This window comes from Diabrotica virgifera, chromosome 5 (assembly GCF_917563875.1).
Source record: "Diabrotica virgifera virgifera chromosome 5, PGI_DIABVI_V3a".
NCBI lineage: Eukaryota > Metazoa > Arthropoda > Insecta > Coleoptera > Chrysomelidae > Diabrotica > Diabrotica virgifera.
This window is the reverse complement of record NC_065447.1, coordinates 62,830,697-62,843,709: the sequence shown is the minus strand read 5'-3', so window position 1 is coordinate 62,843,709 and position 13,013 is coordinate 62,830,697. Positions and strand designations below refer to the sequence as shown.

The window sequence follows — 13,013 nt, the reverse complement described above, 5'->3', positions numbered from 1 at the left end:
TTGAGAATATAAAGTGTATTACAAAAGTGACAGTTAACATCTTCCTCGCAGTATATCTTGAACATATCGTACTATAGAAATGGCATCTATTCCGTAGTGGTCCAAGAGTGCAGTTGGATCACCAGATCTCGGTAGTTCTTTAATTGCAGCAATTTTTACTGTAATATCGCTCTCTTCTGCCACAGCTGACAGTACAGCTTCACCTATACCACCCTCTGCGTAATGGTCCTCTACAACTAAAATTCTTCCGTTGGCCTAAAAAATATTTGCAAATAATAAAAGATTTATAAGAAATAAATACACAACAAGTAAATATGTATACCGATAGCAAAATGTAAAAAAGTTATCTACCTACTCATAAAGTTTAAGCAAAGGTATCAAAATATGTACAAATGTATACGCTCAAAAAGAACTGTGAAGGAAACTTGAGTTAAAGAAACAGAATAACTTTCATTAACAGAAAGCAGATCAGTCAAATTTCATTTTCGATACCGCTGCTCTAAATAGAACAGAACCGTTAAGAGCAAACAGGTAGCAACAAACGCGTTCCAAGATTGCGGCTCTAATTTTGAATATTTTGTCGAGATATTTTGCACATATATTCGTAATATAATAAAGAATGACGGTACAGAGACCAATTTCAGAAATATGTTAGTATGCGGAAATTACTCTATAACTAAATAAAATATTGAAAAAAAGAGCCTGCACCGTCATTAAGAAAGACAAAAAAATACACTTTCTTCAAATAAAGTTTTTTATCTCGTGCCTAGATTTTGTGTCACATTGGAACTACTAAAAATCGATTTTTTATAACAAGAAATCGAACGTCACTGACTTGGCAAGATTTCGCGCATACGTTTATAAAATAGTTATTTATGAAACAGTTCGTGAAGTATGCTTTTTGCGAACGCATGCGATTTTTAGAGCACGAGCGACAACGGAGTGAGTGCTATAAATCGCGTAAGTTCGCAAAAAGTACTTCACGCACAGTTTCATACAATATTTTATCTACGATAAACAAATAAAAAAAGCTGTAACTCTTCGTCACTGGAATTCATTTCTATTCTACAATTTTTAGAACTTTTAAAAATTCTAACTACTTTCAAACCACAAAACTGTCAAAACTTTTGTTGTAATTCATTGCTCATATTGACATCACCATGACAATGCAAAAGTAAAGATTGTCACCATGACAACGCGAAAGTTAAAAACAGTGCGAAAAAGTAAATCCCATTTAAAATACATTGTTACTTCACGCACACTTTAAATCCTTTACGCACTGCTATCTATAATGACAGTTTTCACAAACTAAAAACTTATACATAATATGACATAGAGTAGATAATAGTATATTATTCAACGAGCATGTAATGATGGCTATTACTCATCAGAGTGAGTAATAGCCATTACATGCAAGTAGAATACTATACTTTTTCTACGACCTTTTTTATTTGGATTAGTAGAAAAATATAATTATCAACTACTAACATTTTTAAAAAGAAATATTTTATTTTTCATAAGAAAATATATATATTTTATATAACTATGGCAACACTGTTAGAATTACACTCGTTGAGCTTATGAAACAATAAACAGTTGTCATTATGTCATGGAATGGCGGTGGCTTTTAAAAATAAGACATATTTTAAGGCAATTACATGAAAAAGAACGTGTGCTCTCAATTAAAATCTATTGTACAATGAACAGTAAGTTTTTTTTTTTATATTTTTGTAATATTTACAATCTGTCCTTAACTAAGAAAAATAGGTAAATTCTTTGACAAAAATTGAAAATTTGTCCTGTACATAAATGTTGTTAAAAACATGTACATAAAAATTGTTTACATAAATTAAATTAAAACAAGTTAAAAGTTTAGTTATCACAGATTATTCGAATCTTCTTGCTAGGTCCACTACTTTGAATCTCTTCAGGCGTCGTACATCATTGTGGTCATCAGTGAGGTTGCTGGCTAACTCGTTTGGATGAGATTCTAGTCTCTTGGAATATTTTTTGTAATATTCTGTTATTACTGTTTTTATGGATGGCACATTGAGGTCTTGCTCTATCACATAGTTTGGCACGTACCAAGGGGCATTCAGCATTGTTCTAAGGACTTTGTTCTGGAATCTCTGCAGTATTTCTAGGTTAGTTTGACTGGCTGTCCCCCAAAGTTGGATACCATAGGTCCACACTGGTTTTAATATAGATTTATATATCAGCAGTTTGTTTTCAATAGATAGTTGAGATTTACGACCGATGATCCAGTACATTTCTCGGAATTTTATTCCTAGTTGTTTTCTTTTTGTAAAAATGTGCTTTTGCCAAGTTAATCTCCTATTAAGATGGATTCCTAGGTACTTGACAGTATCGGTTTGTGGGAGTTGCGTTTCATTTAGTGTTACAGATGGACATGTTTGTCTTTTCATGGTGAAGGTTACATGGATGGATTTACTCTCATTTGCCTTTATCCTCCATTTTTTAAGCCATCTTTGTATATTATTAAGGTCTTTATGAAGGATTCCGGATGCTATATTTGGATCATGGTGAGAGGCTAGTACAGCAGTGTCATCAGCAAAAGTTGCACACGTTGTTCTGTTACTTGTGGGTAGGTCAGCAGTGTAGAGCAAGTACAATATCGGTCCCAAGACACTTCCTTGTGGTACTCCGGCTTTTATTGGTCTTAGGCTTGTGTATTCATTATCCTGCTTGACTAGGAAATGTCGGTTGGAAATATAGCTTTTTAGGATTTGATAAAAAGGATGGGGAAGGTTTATCTTTAGTTTAAAGAGCATACCAGCATGCCATACCTTGTCGAAGGCCTGACCAATGTACTGATGTGTTTTACCAGTCTATGTACCTGTTCTATCGTTCCGTGTTGTGATGAACAGTAAGTAAAACATAATTCATTGATATGAATTTCATATCCGTAAGTCCTTTTACGAAATTAATACCGATTGTTTATTGTTTACCTTTTTATAAGGTCAATCTTAAAATGTCAAATGTTGAAATTTAAACGTAAAAAATATACTAACTCATTGTTAAAATTAAAAATCCTTTAAACATTTTTCAAATTTAATTGTTCATATAAATTACAATGAATATTTTATTAAATAAACAAGTTCAAGTAATTTTATTTGCTAATAGGTATATTAAAAGTGCCATGCACCACTTGAATCTAACTTCAACCCGTGAGTAATGACCCGCGAGTGACTTCAGCCCGTGAGTAATGAATTATTACTCACGGGTAAAGTAATGGGTGTTATTATCTATTCAAAAATAGCGAATAATAAGTATATTATTAAACGTTCGTAGAAAAATTATTTTATCACTACTCTATGTCATATTATGTTTTTAGTTTGTGAAAACTGTCATTATAGATAGCAGTGCGTGAAGGATTTAAAGTGTGCGCGAAGTAACAATGTATTTTAAATGGGATTTACTTTTTCGCGCTGTTTTTAACTTTCGCGTTGTCATGGTGACAATCCTTACTTTTGCGTTGTCATGGTGATGTCAATATGAGCAATGAATTACAATAAAAGTTTTGACAGTTTTGTGGTTTGAAAGTAGTTAGAATTTTTAAATGTCAAAGTTCTAAAAATTGTAGAATAGAAATGAATTCCAGTGACGAAGGGTTACAGCTTTTTTTATTTGTTTATCGTAGATAAAATATTGTATGAAACTGTGCGTGAAGTACTTTTTGCGTACTTACGCGATTTATAGCACCCGCGCCGTTGTCGCTCATGCTCTAAAAATCGCGTGCGTTCGCAAAAAGCCTACTTCACGAACTGTTTCACAAATAACTAGTTTTTGATAGTATAAACGTCACTGTCAGTGTCGAATTACCGACGCACTGTTGCCTCACTTTTGAAAGTTCGCAGAACTTTCGCAATCTTGGGCCGCGTTTGTTGCTACCTGTTGATCGCTACTGTGTGCTCTTAAACCAAGCTTTCAAATTGTTCAACCGGGAGATGAGTCTTCTTCCGTCTATCCTTCCTTGTAATATTAGTTGCAGCAAGTTATAACGCCCGCTCCGTATGACGTCCCAGATATTAGTCTCTAATTTTAATGGTATTTAAAACCTTATTTTCTTTTCCCATTCTCAAAACCTCGAAATTCGTGACTGTATCCGCCCAACTTATTCGTAATATTCGTCTGTATGATCATAATAACTCTTCTACTTTTCTGTTTCTTACCAGGTCCTTGATGTTCTCCAGCTTGCATCTCCGTCTTAAATCGTACTTCCAGCTGTGTCCCATAGTGTCTTACCATCGATTTTTCTTCCACTTCTTTTTCGAGCTTTCCATAACTAGATAATGTGATGCCTAGATATTTAAACTTCACCACTTGTTCTATTATGTGACTTTCCAGCTCTAATTTACATCTTAGGAGATTTGCTGTTATATCCATGCATTTTGTCTTTTTGGAGGAAATTAACATGTTAAATTTGCTGGCAGTTATATTAAATTGGCGCAGCATACTTTGTAAATCATTTTCACTTTGAAAGATTAGTATTGCGTCGTCTCTATAGCAGATTATTTTAAGTTGTTTTTCTCCCATTTGGTACCTTTTTTGAATTCTTACTTTTTGTATCATTTCATCCATCAAGTTGAACAATAGAGGACTCGGGGAACCCCCCTGTCGTATCCCATTGCCAGCTTCAGTTGGGTAAGTTAGTTCTTCTTCTAATTCTGTCAGAAAATATTCTTCTCAAGTTTCCATCTTCTATCGACGGTTGGATATCAACATGGCGATTCCTATTTTACTTACAGCAGTTCTAAATAGTTGGTTAGAGATCAGACTAAACCATTCCCTTAGATCTCGTAACCAGGAGGTTCGTCTTTTTTAACGAGGGGAACGTAACGATAGAGGTGATCGTCTAATACAATTCTGCCAAGAACAAAATCTAATAATCACAAACACGTTCTTTAATTTACCTTTGAGACGGTTATATACATGGCGCTCACCAGCAGATAAACCGGAAAAAGTGGTAAGAAACCAAATCGATTATATACTGATTAAAGAGAGATATCGTAACACCATTAAATCCGTTAAAACATATCGAGGAGCAGATGTCACATCAGATCATAACCAACTAATCGCTAATGTCACGCTTAAGCTTAAACGTATTAGAAAACCCCAAGAACTCCAAATATAGATGTTAGAAAACTGAAAGAAGTTGATATAAAAAACAAACTTCAACAGAAAATATACGAAAACTTTGATAAATTAGATACTAACACCTACCAGATAAACCATCAATGGGAAACACTAAAAAATTGCCTACTTGTTCCAGGCGAAGAGATATTAAGAGAACCGATAAGAAAGAGAGACAACTGGATAACCGACGAGATACTCAGCATGATGGACCAACGAAGACAAGCCAAGAATAAAGATCACAATTACAAAATAATTAACAGTGAAATCAGAAAAAAGACAAGAGAGACAAAACAAACTTACTATGAGGAAAAATGTAAAGAGATAGAGGATCTTCAGAACAAATACGATCTATTCAACCTGCATAAAAAGGTTAAAGAAATGGCAGGGCTGCAAAAAAGAAACCACAACACAACTCTGTTAGACAAAAATGGAAACACTATTATAACGACTTACGAAAGGCTAAAACGATGGAAAGAATTTATGGAAGAGCTTTTCGACGACGCAAGAGGAAACCTACAAGACATATCTTTCGAAAACAGATAAACAAGTGTAGAAATTACAAAGGAAGAAATATTGTATGCACTAAAAAACACCAGTAACGGAAAAAGCCCGGGGCCAGATCAACTGTCTATTGATATCCTTAAAATAATAGAAAATGAGTACATAGATGTCCTCTTAAAGCTCTTTAATGAAATTTATCAGTCGGGTGACATACCCAATGAATGGTTGACCTCAACATTTATTTGTCTCCTCAAAAAGAAAAATGCTAGAGAATGCACCGACCACCGCACCATAAGCCTGATGTCTCACACACTTAAAATGTTTTTAAAGATCATTCATAAACGCATTTACCAAACACTTGATATGGATATTGAAGAAACCCAATTTGGATTCCGTAGAGGCGTAGGTACCCATGAAGCTCTCTTTGCATTCAACGTACTAATCCAGAGATGCTTGGACGTGAACCAGGATATGTACGTGTACGTCTGTTTCATAGATTACGACAAGGCTTTCGATAAAGTCCGCCACAAACAGCTAATGCACGCCCTCAAAGCAAAACAATTACAATACCATGACCTTCGAATTATAACAAATCTATATTATAAACAGCAAGCACACATACGCATTAACAAACACACATCAGAAGAGTTCGAAATTAAAAGAGGAGTGCGACAGAGGTGAGTATTATCACCACTACTATTCAATGCATACTCTAAAGAAATTATGAAAAGAGCTCTTGAGGGAGAAACAGCAGGAATAAAGGTAAATGGAACGCCAATTAACAACATTAGATATGAGGACGATACTATCATAATAGCAGACAACCTTAAAGACCTCCAAAACTAATGAACAAGATAGTTGAGTATGGAGAAGAATATGGATTATCAATAAACATCAAGAAAACTAAATTTATGAGGATATCAAAAACCAAAAATAATGATGAAAGCCTGACAATTAAAGGTAAAACTTTAGAACAAGTAGAAAACTACAACTATCTTGGCACAATAATTAATCACACAAACAATTACTCCAAAGAAATCAAAGTTCGAATAGAGAAAGCAAGAACAAACTTCAATAAAATGAGAAAGGTACTTTGTGCAAGAGAACTGAAATTAGACTTGAGAGTTAGGCTAGTAAGGTGTTATATTTTCTCGACTCTGCTTTACGGGATAGAAGCATGGACACTTAACGCATCGACTACTAAAAAGTTGGAATCATTTGAACTGTGGGTGTATAGAAGAATCCTGAAGATATCATGGACCGAGCATGTAACAAACAACGAAGTCATGAGAAGAGTCAACAAAAGACTGGAAATATTGGAAACCATCAAGACACGAAAGTTGCAGTACCTGGGGCATGTTATGCGTAATGAGAGATACAACATACTTCAGTTGATTATACAGGAGAAAATCTAGGGCAAGAGAAGTGTAGGAAGGAGACGAATCTCGTGGTTGCGTAACTTGAGGGAATGGTACGGATGCACATCAATTGAACTATTCAGAGCAGCAGCATCTAAGATCAGAATAGCCATGATGATTGCCAACCTCCGTCGCGGAGATGGCACCTGAAGAAGAAGAAGCCACATCCAGATGCAGATCTTCAATTAAATGGAGTCCAAGTTGAAAAATTTAATAAAATTAAATATTTGGGAACTGTCATAACGGACCAACTAGATCTAGACATAGAAATAATACCCAGAATAGCAATGACTAAAACTACTTTCATAAAAATGAAGATATTTCTTTGGAATAATCATCTCAATTTAGAACGAAGACAAAGAATGGTCTAGTAATTTTGTATGGTGTGGAAGTTTGGACACTAAAAGTATCAAGCATGAACCAAATTGAAGCATTGGAAGTGTTGATTCAAAGACGGATGGTGAAGATACCTTGGACAGCAGGAAAAATTAATGGGGAGGTACTAAGGAGTGTCAACAAAGATAAAGAATTGCTAAACTGTTAAACTCTGGAAAATGTCTTATCTGTGACATATAGTGAGGTGGAATCGATAGAATAATACAACTGATCCTGGAAAGCAAAGTAGAAGGTCGTAGAAGTGTAGGAAGATAATAAGTCTGGGTTAAAAGACATTCGTGAATGGACTCATATCCTCTTTGTATGTGAAAATTATTGTTTTTACTTTTTTCTTACAATGCCATCATATTTTCTCACATTTTAAATCTTCGTTGGACTTCTACAAATATTTTAAGATCAAAATTTGCCAAGTGGTTCTCGAGTTATAAAAACACTATAAAAAATAAAATTACGTTTGTTATACGTTAAAAATAAAATGACTTAACTTTAACAAACATCATTTTATTTGTATAACGGTTATATAAATATATTACTGTATACGGCAAGGTTGCTACACGCGTCTGTCTTTATCACGGTAAATATGATTTCGGGTCCGTTCAAATGCGTACAGATTGATAATATGATATATTCACTTCATAATATAACATAATAAAATTACACCTACTTCTCTTGCATGCTTAATAATACCATCTTTGTCAATAGGTTTAATTGTAAATGGATCCATAACTCGTATGTATATTCCAGATGCAGTAAGTAATTTAGCAGCTTCTAGAGCTTCCACTAGCGTTATGCAAGCTGCGATTACCAAAACCTTGTCAGTACGGCTTTCCAGTAAAATATTGGCTTTGCCAATCTAAAAAATATATTGTTAAAAGTATTGTACCTAATCATAATAATATGTTGCCAGGTTCAACAAAATTTTATAATTCAGACCTAGACATGATGTGTATCGTAATCGAGGATGTTCTTCAACAAGGTGGGCGGATGACATCAAGCGCATCCAGCACAAGTGGATTTAGGGTGGTCAAGATCGGATGTAATGGAATTATTTATGGGAAACCTATGTTCAGCAGTGGAATCAAATATCAAAACGGCTAATGATGATGATTATTGTAATCAATGAATATATAGACCTAAATCCCGCGTACAAAAAAAAGTTGATTAATAGCAAGCTGAGTTAATAGCTTAACGGTGTCTAGTCGGACAAAGTTTGATGTAAGGGAACACTGGAACAGGGAGAGTTTTAATTGTGGAACAGGTTAAAAATTTGGAACGTCAACTACGAAAACGTTCCATGTATTTTGTCGGACAGAACTTCCAATTGATTTGTTACCATTTCATTAAACTCTCATGCAAAAATCAAACTGGTGTTTATCACCAACTGGGCATTTTAATAAGTGGAACACGAAGAACATGTTAAATGGCCGAAATCATGTTGGTTAGTAATAGCAGTCTGATTTTTGCATGAGAGTTTAATGAAAGGGTAACAAATCCAAATCAATTGGATGTTCTGTCCGACAAAATACATTGGACGTTTTCGTAATCTGACGTTCCAAATTTTTAAACTGTTCCGCAATTAAAACTTCCCCTGTTCTAGTGTCCCGTGCATCAAAGTTTGTCCGACTAGACATGAAACGTCAGATGTCTTATTCAAACTGGAAAAAATCACATTCTAGAGAAAAAACTGATAGACAAGACAAAATATAGACGTATACGTGGTCTAGCAGAAACACACTGCATATCAAGAAAGTCAAGGACATTTTGAAAGAAAAACCACACTATCTATAGGTCTGGATCCCGCGTATGAAAAAAAAAAGTTGATTAATAGCAAGCTGAAAATTTGTTAATAGCTTAAGGATGTCTAGTCGGACAAACATTGATATATGGGAACACTGGAACAGGGGAAGTTTTAATTGTGGAACAGGTTAAAAATTTGGAACGGTCAGACCACGAAAACGGCACATGTATTTTGTCCGACAGAACAGACTTAAACTCTCCGAACAGAGATTAAACTTTCATGCAAAAATCAGACTGCTATTTATCACCAAATGGGCGTTTTAATGAGTGGAACATGTAGAATATGTCAAATAGCAGGAATTATGACAGGTGGTAAATAGCAGTCTGATTTTTGCATGAGAGTTTAATCTCTGTTCGGAGAGTTTAAGTCTGTTCTGTCTGACAAAATAAATGTGCCGTTTTCGTGGTCTGACCGTTCCAAATTTTTAACCTGTTCCACAATTAAATCTGCCCCTGTTACAGTGCTCCCATATATCAAAGTTTATCCGACTAGATACTCTTAAGCTATTAACAAATTTTCAGCTTGCTATTAATCAACTTTTTTTCACACGCGGGATCCAGACCTACTACATATCAGGATCTGAAAACACAGGATGTAATGGTGTAGCCATATTAATAAACACTAGAATATTGAAATACATCAGGGAATATGAAACAATAAACTATAGACTCATAAAAATAACATTAGAAACCAAACCAAAAAATTTTCATGTCCCTATATATGCCCACAACAGATGTTTAGATGAAGACATTTACAATAAGATAGAAAATATGTTAAAGAAAATTCCACAAAAGTGCCAATATATGGAGACTTTAACGCAAAGGTGGGGATCCAGACCTACTACATATCAGGATCTGAAAACACAGGATGTAATGGTGTAGCCATATTAATAAACACCAGAATATTGAAATACATCAGGGAATATGAAACAATAAACTATAGACTCATAAAAATAACATTAGAAACCAAACCAAAAAATTTTCATGTCCCTATAATATATGCCCACAACAGATGTTTAGATGAAGACATTTACAATAAGATAGAAAATATGTTAAAGAAAATTCCACAAAAGTGCCAATATATGGAGACTTTAACGCAAAGGTGGGCAAATCTGAAAATAAACCACGTTTGGAGATACTATCGGATCATTTGGATTGGACATTAGAAACAATAGATGAAAACGTCTTCTACAGTTTGCCAGTGAAATCAGTCTAGTGTTAACAAATACAATGTATGCGAATGAAGTCGAAATGATCAGGGCCGGCGATAACGGGCCTGCAAGGGATGCAGTGCAGGCAGGCGCCCCTGCTTGGAGGGCGCCAAAATGGGCGTTTTATGGCTGATATTATACAAAATACTGATTAAAAGAAAATCAAAGGGCGCCTATGCTAGTTTTGCAGGCGGGCACCTTATACCCTAGCGCCGGTACTGGAAATGATTGGCATCACCGAACCAATAAGCAAAGAATTCGGACTTTAGATCAACACCGGAAAAACAAAAATAATGATCGTAGAGAGAGCAAATAACTATACCGCACGTATAGCAAGTAGCTAATTTTGAAGTAGTTGACAGATTTGTATACTTAAGCTCCCCGATAACCAACAATGATGCTTGGTCCTCAGAAATCAAGCATAGAGAAAGACCGAACAATAACAAGGAATACTAAGCTCAGGTTGGTCAATACCCTTATTTTTCCCATTGCTGCAAACGCAGCTGAAACATGAACTCTCAAAAAAATCGATAGAAGATCGAAGTCTTCGAAATGTGGGTCTACAGAAGCGTTCTACGCGTGTTCTATACATAACACAGAAGTATAGTTGCCATCAAATGATTGCAGAAAACCTTAAGCTTATTACAAAGTCATTTGTATCTGAGTGGTGGTAATAAGAAAGTTGCAATATCTGAGACGTGTAATGAGGGACCAGCGATATGAACTTATAAGACTGATAATACAGGGAAAGATACGAGGAGGAAGGAGTATAGGAATAATAAGGAGAGTGTCCTGGTTGAAAAATTTAAGGGACTGGTTTAAATGCTTCAGAGCAGCGGCGGTAGATAGAGTAAAGATAGTGATGATGATATCCAACGTCCGACTGGGAGACATCTCTTAAAGAAATAGGTACCTAGTGTGGTTGATTGCATTAAAAAAAAAGACATCATTTGTGGTTGGATTGATGATAATATGCAAGATATTTGGTACACAGATACAACTAGTTTTAGAGACAAGTGGTACCTAGTCATGTGACAGAAAAAGTAAAAAATATTCAAAATACTAATTCTGGTACAGTTCTTAAAACTACTATCAAATAAATCATACATTACCTTAAATATTTGGTTATTATCATATATAACCGGCGTGCCAGATCTAGTTGTCCGTATATATGTGATGCCCTTAGTGTTTGCCGCAAGCTCCACAGCCCTTTCGGAAGCTACTGCATCAGAAGGATAAAATACAGTACAAGTAGGAATGGCCCTGAACATAGCTATGTCTTCCAATCCCATCTGGCTTGGTCCGTCTGGTCCTATCGAAATACCGCAATGTGAACCACATATGTTGATGTTTGATTGTGAGATGGCTGCCATTCGTATCTAAAAAGTAAAAAAAGAAATGTAAGGTAAAGTTTTCAATCCTAATAGCGACATTTATAATATTAAAAAATATTAAAAATATTACTAAAAGATTTTTAAATTGAAAACTTATTCAGTTGCAATGCGAAGGCAAAACAATCTTATTTTTCACTTAGAATACGGAGCGTAGTCCAACACTCTGAATCGACGATTTTCGACTCTTATTGGAGTCTCATCGGAGAGACGTAGGCCTGCTGCTCCATACTCTAAGTGACCAACAACGAGAGTTTATCCCCCACACCGTAACTAACGTGAATGGATTAGGTGACTAGCGTCATCTGGCAATTGAAAGGTAAAGTTTTCGATCCTAATAGCGAGATTAATAATATTGAAAAATATTAAAAATATTACTAAAAGATTTTTAAATTGAAAACTTATTGGTCCATTTCCCTGGGGTCACCTCCAAGGCTTCTACAATATGCAAGCCAAATGGATGCTGCAAGTAAAGACAAAAGGGAAGGAATTCTACACTATGCAATTCACAACCCCCGTCTGCAGCTTGGTAAAGTTCCAACGGAAAATAGACCTAGTTACTCTACAGTTGCAATGCGAAGGCAAAACAATCTTATTTTTCACTTAGAATACGAATAAAAATGGTATACATTTTTATTTTTAAAAAAGAAATATTTTTTGTACAAATTTGGATAAACTGGAGAGAGTAAAATAAGCATAAATCATCATTATTCTCTTTGCCATTATCCCTATGCAAGGTCGGCTTCTCTAATTGCATTTCTTCATAAGTTTCTATCTTGGATCATATCAACAGCAATCCCCTTTACCGACATGTCCTGTCTAAGCCTGTCCCCCCAGGTCTTCTTTGGTCTTCCTCTCCTACTTCTTCCAGGATCCCGCAGTTCAATAACTCTTCGGATTGGGTGATTAACGTCTCGACGTTGAACATGACCAAACCATCTCAACCTATGCTCCCTTATTTTGGCATCAATTTGTGTCACCCCTAGACTTCCCCTAATATACTCATTCCCAATCTAAGCATTCTAATTTTTGCCACATGCATTCGTTGTTCCTATTTCTTTTTAACTGCCTAACATTCAGTTCCGTACATCATAGCCAGTTTTATGGCTATTTTAGGTATAGAATTTTCCCTCTAACTTCAA

The 13,013-nt window shown here is 35.2% G+C and overlaps 1 protein-coding gene across 1 annotated transcript in view; it reads right to left on the bottom strand.

Moving 5' to 3' along the window:
* The window catches only part of LOC126884184 (transketolase-like), a 146,774-nt gene continuing 133,761 nt past the window's right edge, over nt 1-13,013 (bottom strand). The window contains exons 8-10 of the mRNA XM_050650041.1: nt 11,593-11,859; nt 8,137-8,325; nt 1-255 (exon numbers count right to left, since the gene is read on the bottom strand). Of these exons, the coding sequence (XP_050505998.1) occupies nt 34-255; nt 8,137-8,325; nt 11,593-11,859 (678 nt within the window). The 3' untranslated portion in view covers nt 1-33. The remainder of the gene's footprint in view (nt 256-8,136; nt 8,326-11,592; nt 11,860-13,013) is intronic.